The sequence below is a fragment of the Acomys minous genome (genome assembly GCF_964271855.1).
Source record: "Acomys minous genome assembly, chromosome: 3".
In the NCBI taxonomy this organism is placed as follows: Eukaryota; Metazoa; Chordata; class Mammalia; order Rodentia; family Muridae; genus Acomys; species Acomys minous.
Genome location: NC_140485.1, coordinates 67,570,298 through 67,586,018, shown reverse-complemented (window position 1 = coordinate 67,586,018; position 15,721 = coordinate 67,570,298). Strand labels below are relative to the sequence as shown.

Below are 15,721 nucleotides of genomic sequence, written 5' to 3'. Positions count from 1 at the left end.
AGAGTCAAGAGAAGCTAGCCTTTCCTTCCTTTGCTGCTGCCCTCAAGGCTGTGATGCCTGGAGCGCTGGCAGCCATCTTGCAATGACATGGCTCAAAGACAAAAGCGGGAATGCTGAGTATGGCCACGGGGACTGACGGTAAGGTCAGCGTCTTGGTTGTGTCATTGTTCTCATGAACTGACAGCCCACAGTAGCCTGAAGCACTGCCCGTTACAGGAATAATAAACAACTATTCCTACAGACTGTTTAAATGCCGTGTCCTCCTGCTTGCTGCTAAACGTATCTTGATTAGCACCAAACTCCTTCCATTAAAGGATCAGAGTGACTGTTACACTGACTCAGACAGGTGGGAGTGCAATTACACACCTCTGGACTCACACAACCAAAACCTCACACATAGTGGCAGCTTCCCTGGGCTAATGGAGGCCCCTGGACCGTATCACTCCTGGTCCTGTTGCTTTCTTTCTGGCCTCTTTGAGGCAGACTGCTTAGTTAGCATGAGAAGACTGCCCCTGCCGCTGTTCCAGACCATCGCCTGAGCCTGCCTGCCGCTCAGATTCAGGCTGGGCTAGAACCAAAGCGGCACAAGTGATAAAGAAGGTCTGCACACAGGTGGAGAGTACATCTGAGAGCACTGCAGTCCACACTGCTGCTTATGACGAACGTTAGAACTTGAAGTGGTGATGGAGCAGACAGAACCATCTGTATCGCCTAACTCCCTGGGCTGGCACGATGGCTCAGTGGGTAAAGGTGCTTGCTGCCCAGCCTTCAGCCTGAGTTTGATCCCGGCTTCCACATGGGGTGGAAGGAAAGAACAGACTTCTCCAAGTTGTTCTCTGCACTCCACACACTGTAACATGGCTGCCTCCCTTTCCCTGATAGAAAATGAAAGAAGGAAGTTTTAAATGACTTGGCATGAAAAGAACACCCTCTCCTGCTGGAGCGTGGTGTCACAGTGCTGAGGCCGCCACTTCAAGAATGTCCAACTTTTGTCCAAGCACAACTCCACATGAAGCTGAAAAGAAGCAGGCCTGTGTGTCCCCTTGGGTACACCTCCAGTAGCAAGTTACGTGTGGCCTGAAGTCGTTTGTGCTGAAGCTAAGTGTTCTAAGAGTAGTTCCTGCACCTCCACTTAGCATTTCCCCTTCTGCTTTATTGTGCTTTGAATGAGAGCCTGGCTGTCTTTTTCCCTCACTGTAGACACAGTTTCCATTGTACTTCTTAAAGATTTGTTTATTATGTATGCAGTGCTCTGCCTGCACATACACTGTCAGGCCAGAAGAGGGCACCAGATCTCATTATAGATGGTCGTGAGCCACCAGGTTGTTGCTGGGAATTGAACTCAGGACCTTTGGGAGAGCAGTCAGTGCTCTTAACCTCTGAGCCATCGCTCCAGCCCTCCATTGTACTTCTTTTTTTTTTTTTATACCTTCTTTATTTTTTTCTTCTCTTTTTTTATTATTTAATTAATTTATTCAGATTACATCTCAGTTGTTATCCCATCCCTTATATCCTCCTGTTCCTCCCTCATTCCTGCTCTCACCCTACTCCCCTCCCCTAGGTCTGTGGCTGAGGGGGGCCTCTTCCCCACTCTACCATTGTACTTGTTAAAAGGATTCCCTGGTCCTTTCCCCCAGCTTTCTGGATATCTCTGTATCTTGGCACATTACTCACAAGAACAGAAATGACTCAAAGACAGCTGTGTCACCCAAAACCTCCCTGCATTGATGACAGCTCACGGAGCAAGACCTGGAGTGCACTCCATCTGCGGGGCTCAGCTGACCCCTGCTTCTTCCAGATAGCTCATAGCTTCTGGGACAGGGAGGTGTGTGTGTGTGTGTGTGTGTGTGTGTGTGTGTGTGTGTGTGTGTGTGTATTTCAGGGCAGGATCTCACTATGTAGCTCTGGCTGGACTGGAATTCACTATGTAGATCAGGCTGGCCCTCAAACTCAGAAATCCACCTGCCTCTACTTCTTGAGTGCTGGGATTACAGGTGTGAGCCACTATAGCCCACTGGTTTTTGGAGACAGGGTTTCTCTGTGTAGCCTTGACTGTCCTGGAACTGGCTCTGTAGACCAGGCTGGCCTTGAACTCAGAGACCCATCTGTCTCTGCCTCCTGAGTACTGGGATTAGTGGTGTGCACCACCACCTGGTGGCCTGCTGATTTAAAAAAACAAAACAAAAGGAGAGGACATAAAGTCGGATAACACTGCAGAAAATAAAGAAAAAAACAAAAACAAAACAAAACCAGAGATGAAAGGATGAGAAGTTCAAGGCTATCCTTAGCTATATAGTTTGAGGCCAGTCCCCAAACTGGCTTCAACCTTTCTTTCATTATAACCCACACCCAGCAGTTGTAAATGTGCACCCTTGCTGTTGTGCACATGTAGAGGACAAAGGACAACTTTTGGGGTTTGGTACTCTTTGTAGCATGTGGGTTCTGGGATAGAACTCAGGTCATTGGGTTTGGTGGCAAGTACCTTTGGTACCAATTGAGCCACCTCACCCACCCACCGCACCCCCACCCTCACCCCCATTTCTGATTGTTAGGAATAAGAGGGAATGGTGTAGGTGGTGTCTGGCTTCCGCGCTTCTGCGGATTTTCATGCCCCTGGGTGGTACAGGAAGAATGAGCAGCAGTGTGCCCTCCACAGCAGGCAGAGCAGCACCAGGTCGGCTTTCCTTCACCCACATAGTTTAGATTTTGCCATGCTGTGTTTGCCTGAGATATAAATGGGAAACTCATCCTGACTTATAGCACTTCATGGTAATTGCTATGCTTGGTTTTCAGACACAGACCTGCAGGCGCCTAGGGCATCTTGCTGTATCGGGGACCACTCAGTCTCTTAAGGACTGCCTGGTCCAGCCAAGTAGCCTTGTGCTAAGTTTCCACTATTGTTTTTTCCTTCCAGGTATTCTCATGGGAGCAGTTATAAAAATTATAGAGTTTAAAAAGCTGGCAAATTGGAAGGTAGGTTTGATGTAATCACCGTGTTTGCCTGTCATTGTGTGTATGTGGGTGTGTGTGCACATGTATGGAGGCTAGAGATAACAGACTTGGGGTCACACGTTCCTCACTGGCCTAGAACTCACCATGTAGGACACAGAACCCAGGCACCCTCATGGCTCTCCTCCCTGGGCGCTGGGATCCAAGTATGCATCGTCTCTGCCTGTCTAATTCCCCTGACTTCTGAATGCTGAGATTAAAGAGTTGTCACCATACTCAGTTTAGTTTGGTTAGTTGGTTGGTTGGTTGGTTGGTTGGGTTTTTTTGTTTTTGTTTTTAAACTTTTCTCTGTGCTCAGACTTACCAATCCTCCTCCCTCAGCCTTTCAAGTAGGTGGAACTACAGGTGAATGCCAGCCTGCTGGGCAGTCCCTTGCTTAATTTGGTGCTCAGGTTGGAGCTCAGGGTCTTGAGCACGCTTTACAACTGAGCTGCAGCCCAGCCTACACTTGCTGCGATAAGTAGATTAAATGCCAGTAAGTCAGGGGCTGCTCAAGAGGCGGGGCCTAGTGCTGTAGCCGGGGCTACAGACTGAGGTGCTCTGAATACTTAGATTTGAAAAGACCCAAGTGAGCGCATCGCTGTAAGTTCGAGGGCAGCCTGGTCTACAAAGTAAGTCCAGGACAGCCAAGGCTACGCAGAGAAACCCTATCATGAAAAACCAAAAAACAAAAAAAGAAAGAAAGAAAGAAAAGACCCAAGTGGGGGTATAAGCAAGGCGATGGCTGTGGTCAAGAATGCTTGCTTTGGCTGGGCTGTGATTGCACAGGCTTTAATCCCAGCACTCTGCAGGCAGAGACGGGCAGATCTCATGAGTTTGAGGCCAGGAGAGCCAGGGCCACACACAAAAACTGTCTCCAAAAAAAAAAAAAGTGCTTGCTCTGTTGTGAGGACTGGATCACAGGGCCCACACTGGACTAGCAGTTCACAAACGCCCAGTTACTGCTCTAGAGTCTGACCCCTTCTTCTGCACATAAACAGACACACCTTTATGATACCGATTTATGTTTTGTCTGCATGTGTGTCTGTGCACCACATTCGTGCTTAGTGTTCACAGAAGCCAGAAGAGGGCGTCAGATCTGGAACTAACAGTTGGTTGTTAGCCTCCGTGTGGGCACTATGAATGGAACCTGAATCTGCAAGAGCACCCAGCGCTCTTAACCACTGAGACATCTCTCCAGCACCAGGAACAGATCTTTTTTTAAAATGAAGGAAACAAAATTGGATTTTCTTGTTTTTGTAGTTTTGTTTTATGACAGGCTCATTGTGTAGTCCTGGCTGTCTTAGAGTGAGGTATTTACCAGGCTGGCCTTGAACTCACAAAGATCCTCCTGCCTCTGCCTACCAAGTACTTAGATCAAAGGTATGTACTGCCATGCCTGACAAGAAAGCAAAATTTTGAAGGTGGGGAAAAGCACTCAAGGTTCTAGATCTGTAGGGTAGTGGTGCTGGATCCATATTGCTCAAGTCCCAACCACAGTCTCTCAGACTGGTCTTGAGACATGGCCGAAGGCACATGGGACCTCTTTGTGGGGTCATCTCTGGTTCTCTATGTTCTTTTCTGACTCACAGGATGCTCTCTTAGCCCAGTGAGCATAAGGCCTTGGGTTCAATTTCCAGCACCAAGAAATACATGAAACAATGCAAAATACATTGTCTGTGGGTGTGTGCCCTTGTCCTCGGTTTCTGTCCTTTCCTCACTATTCAAAGATTCTCTTTCCAAGTTAGGTCACACTCCATACTTCCTGGTGTACTGGCCTGGGGCAGGGGACACTGCAACCCCACCGAACGAGCTCCTTCCCCCCCCCCAACCCCCCGGAGCTCCAGGTGTTCACCCTCATGACTTGCAGGGGCATAGGCCTCCTCAGCTCTCTGCTGACTGACGGGTTCTTGACTCCACAGTTCCGCTCCTCTGAGTGTGCTCCCTTTTGACTTTACAGGAAGAAGAAATGTTTCGTCCCAACATGTTTTTCCTTCTCTTGCTCCCGCCTATCATCTTCGAGTCAGGGTACTCACTGCACAAGGTAAGGCTCACCTGGAGCACTACCTACTGGGGATGGCTACCCCTGTCTGTGGGGTGGGATCCCCAAGAGTTTCGTACACTTTTACAGCAGTAGCCCCTGGTGCTCAGCACAAGTGTTCTGAGCTTCTGGGCGAGCATTGTGGAGGCCATGGACGTCAGCCAACTACAGAGTTCACTGTGGGGCTGGAGAGATGGCTCTGAGGTCAAGAGCACTGTCTATTCTTCCAAAGGTCCTGAGTTCAATTCCCACAACCACATGGTGGCTCACAACCATCTATAATGAGAACTGGTGCCCTCTTCTGAGCTGCAAGTGTACATGCAGGCAGGATACTGTATACATAGTAAATAAATCCTTTTTTTAAAAAAATGATCTGGGGGCTGGAGAAATGGCTCAGAGGTTAAAAGCACCGGCTGCTCTTCCAAAGGTTCCAAGCTCAATTCCCAGCAACCACATGGTGGCTTATGACCATCTGTTACGAGATTCAGTGCCTTCCTGTGGCGGGCAGAATAATATATAAATAATAAATAAATCCTTTTTTTTTTTAATTAATGTTCTCACTGTTTGGCCATGGGTGGCCTGAACCTCACTATGTATCTGCTTCCTGAGTGCTAGTATTAAAAGCCTATAAAAAACCATCACCTCTAGCTATAGGACATCGTCTGAACTGTTGAGGCATGTCTGCCCAAACCCCCATATCATGTGGAAACTGTCTCAAGACCAGTCTGAGAGACTGTGGTTGGGACTTGAGCAATATGGATCCAGCACCACTACCCTATAGATCTAGAAACTTGAAGTGAACAGCGTTCTTGTTCATTGAAACCCTTGGTGGTGCCTCTTGGGTGGAGTCTTCCTTCATCATGTGGAAACTGTTGCTGTGTTGCTTGGACTCAGATATTTTCTCTTTTGTGGTTTGGGCTCTTTCGAGACAGGATCTCACATAGCCCAGGCTGGCCTGGAACTTCCTATGTGGCTAAGGGTCCTTGAGGTCCTGATCCGCCTGCTTCCACCTCCCAGGTGCTAGGATTACAGGTGTGTGTCCCAGCACCTGGTGTATGCCGAGTTCTACAGGAAAGAGAACTGGGGTAAAGGGAAGCTCAGGACTGCAGAGGTTGTAGTCTGTGGTGGGCACTCAGAGGAGCCTGCAGCCAGCCATTTGTCCCAGGTTTCTTTGGGACCTAACAGACCGTGTTCCTGATCTTTGAACTTAAGAGCCTTGAGTGGGAAACTGTGATAGTATAGATTTGAGACCGAGACCAAACATGCATCATGGTTTTCCTCTCCACACCTGTGTATTGGGCATCTTCCATCTGACAGATGCCATTATTCCTACTGAGCCTCCAGCCTTGTGGATGAGGCAGGTGTCAGTCAGCTGTACATAAGTGAGTGCTGAGTGTGGCTACCATTGGGAGAACACACAGATCCCTCCTGACAGCAAGCTGGGGGACAAGAGCAGGGAAGACCCCTGTGCAGAAGCTTAGGCGTAAGTACACAAAGCAGGATCCAGATGCATCCCAGGCAGAAAGATGGCATGCTGCCACATGAAGGCACAGGCCTCTCCCAGGCTCCCCTGCATCTCAGGTGCAGGTGGCAATCAAGGCAGGCAGCAGCAGCAGCAGGTGGAGCATTTGCAGACTCAGTGGACAGTAGAGGGAAAGGGACTGGGGACAGCTGAGGCCGGTTAGCTTTTGCCTTGGGTCAAGGTGAGGGAGGGAAGCAGGGCAGGCAAGGGTGCCCTGGCCTGTGTGAGAGTCCTGCACAGCTGGAGGGAGAGGGGTACAGCCTCGCTGCTCACTCTCTGCTCCCCACTTGCTCCCAGGGGAACTTCTTCCAGAACATCGGCTCCATCACCCTCTTCGCTGTCTTCGGAACGGCAATCTCTGCTTTTGTAGTAGGCGGAGGGATTTACTTCCTGGGTCAGGTAAGAAAAGCACACACATACTCCTCCCCTCCCCTCCCCCCATGACCTTGATGATCTTCTATTGGAGGGTAGTGCAGTGTGGGACAGAAGCTCCAGGCCTGAGCTGCCTAGCAGGGTGTGCCTTCCTAGGAGGAAGGCCCGTTCATGCTGTGACTATGGTATCTGGAATTGAGGGGACTCCAAACAACCCAGATAGTTGATCCTACTTGCAAACTGCTCTCTTCACTTGGAATGCCTTGAAGCAGAGGAGCCTGCAGTACCAAGGTTTGAAAGGGCGCGAGTGGCAGTTGTGTTCTCAGGGCAGCTGCGGCAGGGCTGAAAGTTGCTCTTGAAGGAAGATTTGCATTGAAGCCAGAGCTGGCTATGGCTCTGTTCTCTCAGTTCCCGTGGTGCTCCCGCCATTGTCAGCCCTTTTCTGAGGCAGTAGCCCATGCTCTGGGCTTTACATCAGCTTACTTCACCTAGAATGAATCCCTCGGATGGTGGCGCTCAGACTGTTTGTTGTGCCATTTGTAGAGAGCTTAGTGGTGCTGAGAACAGGCCAAGCTGAGAGTGCTGGCAGGTGGCTGTGCGCGTGGCTGTCATTTCTCCTGTTAACACAACCTACTTCTCTGCTCAGCAGCCAAAGTCAAGTCTGCCTTGAAGCTTTCCTAGGTGCTCGGCTTTGCCGTGCTCCCACAGGGTTAGGTAACAACCTTTGGAGCAGGGCCCACAGCTGCCAGACTGGGAGAGGAGCCCTGCGCCATGCCAGAGCTCCCACATGCTCGCAGTAGCCCTCGGGGGATGGGGTGGAGGGTGTCCTATTTTCCATGGGGACCGAAGATAATGTGCTTATTAATTGATAAGAAAGCACTGATGGACACGTTAATCTTCCTGGCTCTTCTCCAGGGAATTTTTTTGTGTGTGTCTGTGTGTTTGTGTGTTTTATTTTACAGGCTGATGTAATCTCTAAACTCAACATGACAGACAGGTAAATCTTTCACACTGTAATTCCCTCATCCACTGCTCTCGAGGCCGGGATGTTTTCTGCACGCAGCTTCCTGGGTGTGGTCCTTTCCCGCTCCCCTGCCTGGCTTGCACTGTTTCCAGCATAGAATCTATTCTGAATATATTTGTCTCTGAAATGACTCAAAATTATATCGGCACTTTCGAAGACCCGTGGTCATAACGCTGCTGATTGAAATGATTGTTTTCGCTTAAGCTTTGGAGGGAATATACTCTGTCTTTTTGTTAAGAATTGTCTTTTAAGCCTGGCATGGTGGCGCACACCTTTAATCCTAGCACTGGAGAGGCAGAGGCAGGCGGAACACTGAGTTCGAGGCCAGCCTGGTCTGCAAAGTGAGTCCAGGACAGCCAAGGCTACACAGAGAAACCCTATCTCAAAAACAAACAAACAACTGGAGCTATATACATAGCTAGTGGCAGAGCCTGGCCTGCCATTCATGGGGCTCTGGATTCAATCTCCAATACCGCAAAAGCAAATAATGAAACCTTCACTTTTCCTTCTAGCTGTTGTGGAAGGGAGGTTGTCTTCCCAGTAAGTGTGGACTGAGAGAGAGTGAGGTGAGAGCCTGGACTCTGGGATCCCACCAAGATGGCCCTGTGGTGGACACCCTCTCAATCTGAAGCCGCTGCAACAGAAACTGGTCAGCTCTGAGAATCTTAGTCCACTGGGGAGAAGCAGCTAATGCAGCTGTGTATGGAAGGCCCCAAGATAAGGTTTCAAAAGGCCCAGGCCTAGTGCAGCCCAGCACAAGAGGTCTGCAGTACCGACCTTACTCTCCTGTGTCCACTCTCAGTGCCTGTCCTGTGGCCAGTGGGAAGCTGAGGAAAAGGGCTAGGGACTCCACTCCAAGTGGGTCCTGAGAACTGAAATGTCAGGCTTTAGCTACAGGGTAGCACCTTGGACTAGAACCCCTGAAGTGTTGATGAGAAATGGGCCACTGAGAAGCTTGATCCACAGTGCCCACTCCTTACTCTCCCCAGGCAGGAATATTGGAGGGTTTTTTGTATTAAAAAAAAAAAAAGTTTTGCTTTTTTGTGACAGTGTCTTAACTCTGTGGCCCAGATAGCTCTAGAACTTAGTGTATAGCCTAGGCTGGCCCCAAGCTTGAGGCAATCCTCCTGCCTCAGCCTTCCAAGTGTTGAGATTTTAGCCGTGTGAACAGCTCAGAAAGTTGGATACATAGACAAGCATCCTGAGTCCCCTCCTTCCTACAGGAGCCCGAAGTACCACAAAACCAGTACCTGGTGTTTTCTAGGTGTGCTGTACGGAGGGAAGTGCCTCAGCACCCTTGATATTAAGGGGTTGCTTCCTGCCTGCTCGGGGTGGGGGGTGGGGGCATGCGCGGGAAGAAGCACAGTGTTGATCAGTGTCTGCATGGACTCAAAGCCAATAGCCCCACATTCAGCGGAGAGAGCCCCAGCCAGCCTCACCCTGTGCAGATGCGCCCTTTCTGTTGGAGCGCTATCTGTAGGGTGGAGCGTGCTGTCCAGGGCAGCAGAGCCCTACCAGGAAAGCTGCCAAGGCAATGGTGGTTTGACAGTGGTCACAGGCAAGTACTGCTGAGGGGGACAGCAATCACAGCTGCTCTGGATTGTTGTGTGGGCATGTGGCCTGCAATTACTGGATAGTTAAAAAGCTTTTTTTTCCTTTCTTTCTTTTTAAAAATTCACTTATTTATTAAGTAGTCAGTGTTCTACCTGCATGTACACTTGCAGGCCAGAAGAGGACACCAGATCTCATTATAGATGGTTGTGACCCACCATGTGGTTGCTGGGAACTGAACTCAGGACCTTTGGAAGAGCAGCTGGTGCTTTTAACCGCTGAGCCATCTCTCCAGCCCTAAAAGCTTTTCTTATGCTGGGGATGGAGCCCAGGATCTCACGTGTGAGGCAGATGTTGTATGTGTGTGCTGTTGCTCTGCTTTAAAACAATGTGTCTGCACTTGTTCTCAACCAAGAGGCAGAGAGCGCCCTTTTCCCTACATGCACACAAATGTGTCATTTAAAAAACCAAGTCTGCGGGTGATTATGGGGATTTTTCCAGTTTTGTTTCACTTGGCTTCTTTTTGGGTGGTTTTTGTGGCTGCCATGGTTGGTAGCTCTCTTAGACCAGGCGACTCTTGAACCTTATTTCTGATCCTCCTTCCTTACCTTCCAAATGCTGGGATTATAAACGCCTACCACCATACCTTGCTTCGGTTTTGTAGCTTGTTTTTTGAGACAAGGTGGGTCTCACTATGTAGCCCTGGCTGCCCTGGAAATCTCTATACAGAAGGCTGGCCTTGAACTCATGGAGCTCTGCCTGTTTCTATCTCTGCCTCTCCCTCTGCCTCCCACTTGCTCGCAGTAATGGTGTGCCACACCCAGCCCATTGCTCCATTTTTTGAGTGTCAATGACACCACTTTCCCCACACTCCCCCAGGCGGCCCATTGAGGCTTCTGTACTCCAGAGGACACAGGCATGGCTGGTGGCATAGACCCAGCCACAGATACTTCTGCTGGTGAGGGTTTGCCCTGAGCAGCTGTAGCACCTCATCAGTGCACACTTTTCTCTTTGTTTCTTTGTTTTTATTTTCTGTTTGTTTTTTTTTCTTTTTTCCTTTTGCATGTCCCTGTTCCTCCAAGTCCTATAGTCCTGTCTCTCTTTCCACATTTTGCTAGTAATACTTTTTGTTTTTTCAAGATACGGTTTTTCTGTGTAGCCTTGGCTGTCCTGCACAGCGTTTGTAGACCAGGCTGGCCTTGAACTCACAGAGATCCACCTGCCTCTGCCTCCGTGAGTGCTGGGATTAAAGGTGTGCGCCACCACACCCAGCGGTAATACTAACTTTTGAGGGAGAGAATAAAGGAACACATTTTTAGCTTGAGCCAGGTGCTTTGGGTCCTGGCCATGAATGTGGAACCACTGCTGGCCAGGCCTCCTGAAGCCTCAGGCTCATGGTCAGAAAGACCCCAGCCAATTGAGGTGTGACATCGACATGGAGACAGTGTGCAGCCTGCAGCACCTCCTCAGCTGCATCACCAGCATCTGTGTTAGCGTTCCCTCTGTCCGTCCCTTTCCATGCATGTCTGTGGGCCCTGATCCTGATGCTGGAACCATAAGAAAGTGCCTTGGCCAGCTTCTCACTGTGTAGCTTCAGCCCAGTAGGAAGGCTCTAAGGCAACAACAGAAAAGGTTGTTGGCTCAAGGCTGAAGTGTCTCACGCATGACAGCCCTAGCTTAGCACCCTCCAGGACACGTTCTGCTCAGGGGCCTCAGACCAGCTTTCCCCTTGCTAGTGTCCACTCCCACTTGCTTACCTCATATGGAGCACAGACAGCTCCAGGCACTCCTCACCAAGGGTCAGTCTGCTCCCAGTGACCTAATAAAGCTAGTCCAAGCATGTGTGCTGTGCCCACCCCTGGAGCCCCTTGCTGCATAAGGATAGAAGGTGTAGGACAGCTAGCTTCCACAGGCTGTGGTTGCCGGACAAGGAGTTGGGAGGCTGTCTGCCTGATGCACTCTATGCAAAACCTCTGCAAAGCACAGCCCACTGCCCTTTTAGGACACAATTGAGCCATTAATCTTCCTTGATGTTACTGTGGGTCATCAGGGTGGAGAGCAGGAGTCTGGCCCTGGGTCTCGGTGGCCCTGAGGGCCTTGCACCTGGCTGCTGTGTGGAGCTGCTTCCCTCATTCCTCTTCTCTACCTGACGACCTATCTTTTATCTGTGGCTGTGTCCTGTGCCCAGCACAGATCCTGAGAACACAGTAGAGAGGGCAATAGGCATCTGGGGAAGTATATTGGCCACCTTTGAGGAAGGCAGAGTTTTAGAACAGCAAGTGGGCATCCTGTGGGGTCTGGTTCTCTCCTGGCTGCCTCAGACTCTTGCCCGCATCTCTCCAGGAGCTGCCACCGTATGGATTGGTAATTGGGGGTTAGGGTGAGGGGTGACTGGCCTGCTTCATGGGCTTCCTCCCACCAACAGCAAGTGTGTAGAGCTACTCAGTGACGCCACCAGAGGAATCCAGTCCCACCTCCTCCTGCTGGTCACGCTTCCGCTCATAGCTCAGGCTGGCCTGGAACTTGCTGTGTAGCTGAAGGTGACCATCAGCTCCTCACCCCTTCAACTACACCTTGTGCTGGGGTTACAAGTGTGTACCCCGAAGCCTGGTCTATGATGCTTGGGCTCAAACCAAGGGCCTTGAGCATACTTACCAAGCCTTCCCGCCCAGCGCACAGTGCCGTTTTCTAAGCTGGCCTGGGCTCTGCTTCCTGCTACACCTGCCCTCCAGGTCAGCAGCACTGGCTCTGAGCTAGACAGTCAGTGGGAAGGGGCTTGGGGCATGTGCCCATGTGCTAAGGAGATACTTGCTGGTAAGCTTAGGCAGGTGGCCAGTACTGGCGGCAGTGGACCTCATGACCCAGTGCTGCCTGTGAGACCTGAGGGCCCAGGCTGTATCCTTCCTTGGCCGCTGGCTTTTGACATGTTCTTTGGTGTTACAAATCTGAGTAGAGGCCAGGGTTGGTCACAATTGGCACAAATGACCTGATGGCAGAGCAGAGGTCAAAGCCAATAGTTTATAGGAATTTCTGGCCAAGAAAACTTGGCAGTGCATCCTAGGGTAAGCAGATTTCTGTGCCGCATTAGCTAGAACAGAGTGCAGGGCTGCTACTGGGAAGCCAGGCACACTCAACACTGTGACTGGGCCTCTCTGCTCCCATACGAGGCAGGGATGAGTAGGGAAGCACACCCTCTCTGTTGGCCCTTCAGCTGCCATCTCAGCATCACATCTGAAGTGCAGCTCTGTGGGCCCAACACCGAGCTTCACAGACTCTGCCCTTGCTTCTCTCCTTGCAGTTTTGCATTTGGCTCCCTGATATCTGCAGTCGACCCAGTAGCAACTATTGCAATTTTCAATGCACTGCACGTGGACCCCGTGCTCAACATGCTGGTGTTTGGAGAAAGCATTCTCAACGATGCAGTCTCCATTGTCCTCACCAAGTAAGTAGAAGAGAGTGGAAGGTTCTGGCAGCACACCCGTGTCAGTATGCAGGTCCTGTGTGAGCGGCTCAGTACTGTCTGTTTGCATCTTGCCATTTTAACATGGGGTCTGTGCCACAGGAGTATGTCTCAGCCAGTCTGCTACAGGGATTGTGTCTGTTTTCTGACCTCTTTGTTTCTCTTTTTTCTTTTTTTTGTTTTTGTTTTTGTTTTTGTTTTGGATTTTCGATAAAGGGTTTCTTTGTGTAGCCTTGGCTGTCCTAGACTCACTTTGTAGACCAGGCTGGCCTCGAACTCACAGAGATCTGCCTGCCTCTTGCCTCCCGATTGCTGGGATTTAAGGCGTGCGCCACCACACCTGGCTTGTTTCTCATTTTCTAAGGGCTTCTCAGAGGCGACATTCTCAGGTCCCACTTTATAGCCTCTTTTGCAGTGGGTCTGGGGTATGCTCCGGTGGGTGACTTGTGTCATCCGCGTGAGAGATTAGTGTTCAGGAAGCAGTGCTGGGTTAGTGAATGCAACCTGGGCCAGTGTTGAGGGTTTGCTCTCCCTGTAAGACTCTGGTGCCATGTCCAGCTTCACAGAGACAGGGCAGATAGGCCCTGCCGTCAGTCAGCAGTTGATACCTGGCACCTTCACGTCCACAGCTGAGGGAGGGAAGACGCAGCACAGACAGACCTGAGGGCACTGCTGTGGGAAAGGTGCTTTGGAAGCTGCAACATTGTTTTTTTGGGTTTTTTGTTTTTGTTGTTGTTGTTTTAGGTTTTTTCATTTAAAACAAATATGCATTTATTTAGCTGTGAGGTGGTGACACAAACCTTTAATCCCAGCACTTGGGAGGCAGAGGAAGGTGGATCACTGTGTGTTCTAGGCCAGCCTAAAGAACTAGTTCAACTAGGGCTGAATAATAAAGATTGCCCCCCCCTCAAAAAAAAACAAAAACAAACAGACAAAAAAAAAACGAGTTCAAGGTGATCCTTGGCTACATAGAAAATTTGAGGCCAGCCTAGGCTGTCTCCATGTGATCCTGATGTGTGGGTCTTTTCTCTCAGGGTAATTGTAGATAGCAGTTTGCTGCCAGCACATGGGTGCTGTGCTTGGGTGGGCTGACACCCCAACATTAGGCTGTAACTTTTCCGATGAGCACAGTTGATTAAATTGTCTCAGGTAACATTATTTACAGGGAATCTCTTTGGATTCACTGACATGTTTGTCCACTGTCCTCACACTGGCTTTCTCTTGGTAAAAACCTGTAGTTTTAGTTAGGAAATGGTTGAGCATCGTGATGGAAGGCTGTCTTAGTTATGGTTCCATTGCTGTGACGAGACGCTATGACCACAGCAGCTCCTGTAAAGGAGAACATTCACTGGGGCTGGCTCAATGTCAGAGGTTTAGTCTATTGTCACAGCGGGAAGCATGGCAGCTGGAGAAGGAGCTGACAGTTCTACATCTTGATCCACAGGCAGCAGCAGGAGACAGTGTGCCACAGTGGGCAGAGCTTGAGTTAGGAGCATAAGAGATCCCCACATCCCCACAGTGACACACTTCCTCTAACAAGGCCACAGCTCTAACAGTGCCGTTCCCTATGGCCAAGCATTCAAACACCTGAGTCTGTGGGGGCCGTTTCTATCAAACCACCACAAAGGCCTTTCTAGCATTGACAGCAACTGTTCTTCTTCTGTAAGGTATTACTTGAAAGTTTAACTTAGTTGGAACAGTGTTTTCCCATCATGTACAAAGCCCTGGGCTCAATCCACAGAACCACATACAACTGGACAGCACCCATCTGTAATCCCAGCCCTTGGGAAATAGAGGCAAGAGCATCGAAAGTTAGAGATCAGCCTCCACTACTGGAGTTTGAGGCCAGCCTGGGCTACATGGGACCCTAAGTCAACATAACATTATATCCTAGAAGCTCCTCAGCTCTGGGGTTTGCCTTCGTCTCGTGATGCACATGATAATGTTGTGATGAGGGATTGCCTACTTGGAGGTGAAGGCATGAGCTGTTTCCATGGTTAGGGGTGGAACTCAGTTGCTTTGCCTGTTATCTTTGAAGAAAATCTGTCACTAGGAGAATGTCAGCTTTCCCTGGCCTCTGCAACACAGCTACCAAAATTTAAAAAAAAAAATTTTTTTTAAATAGGAAAAGATGTCATTATTACACATCTACTGGAAGAGTGGCTTTGGAGGCCACCCAGGGCAGCCCTGCAGGTGGCTCTGGATTGCATACATGCAGAATGGGCCACCTCCATTACCTGGGCTAGTCAGATTCCAGCTGGATTTGACTTTGTCCAGAGTGGGCCAAAGACAAGTAAAATGTGAGAGGGGGGCAGGAATGCCATGGATGATTCCAGAAGGCTGTCTTATGCCCAGGTCTGAAAGCCAGTGAGCATTTCAGACAGAAGCAGAAGAACAGGGATAGTAGGCTGGTCCCCTTTTCTCTTTTCTTTTTCTTTCTTTCATTTTTTTTGTTTTTGTTGTTTGTTGTTTGTTTGGAACTCAGAACACGTTTTTCAGCAGTTGACCCTCAGGTACCTCTGTCTTCTGGACCGTCTTGGTCCCTGAGGACCTTTTTTATCTGTGAGACCTCTTGGAACCGTCTCATGTTCCTCTAGCCTGTGAAACTCACGAGCCATTCGAGGTCACCTGGCCAAGCTGCCCTTCATCAGACAGCATTCTTTCAGGTGTACAGTTAGTGAAGCCGGATAGTTCATAGCTCTGTCAGCTGGTTCCATAGGCACGCACTGAGTGTCTGATAGGCTGAGCTGGGCTGGATGGAGA

General features: G+C 49.8%; 1 protein-coding gene across 5 annotated transcripts in view; it reads left to right on the top strand.

The window, feature by feature from the left end:
• Window positions 1-15,721, top strand: part of SLC9A8 (solute carrier family 9 member A8) — a 49,719-nt gene that overhangs the window by 14,682 nt on the left and 19,316 nt on the right. For all 5 annotated transcript variants that reach the window (XM_084777177.1, XM_084777176.1, XM_084777178.1 and 2 more), the window contains 5 exons: window positions 2,915-2,973; window positions 4,949-5,032; window positions 6,849-6,950; window positions 7,886-7,920; window positions 12,797-12,940. In XM_084777177.1, the coding sequence (XP_084633303.1) occupies window positions 2,915-2,973; window positions 4,949-5,032; window positions 6,849-6,950; window positions 7,886-7,920; window positions 12,797-12,940 (424 nt within the window). The remainder of the gene's footprint in view (window positions 1-2,914; window positions 2,974-4,948; window positions 5,033-6,848; window positions 6,951-7,885; window positions 7,921-12,796; window positions 12,941-15,721) is intronic.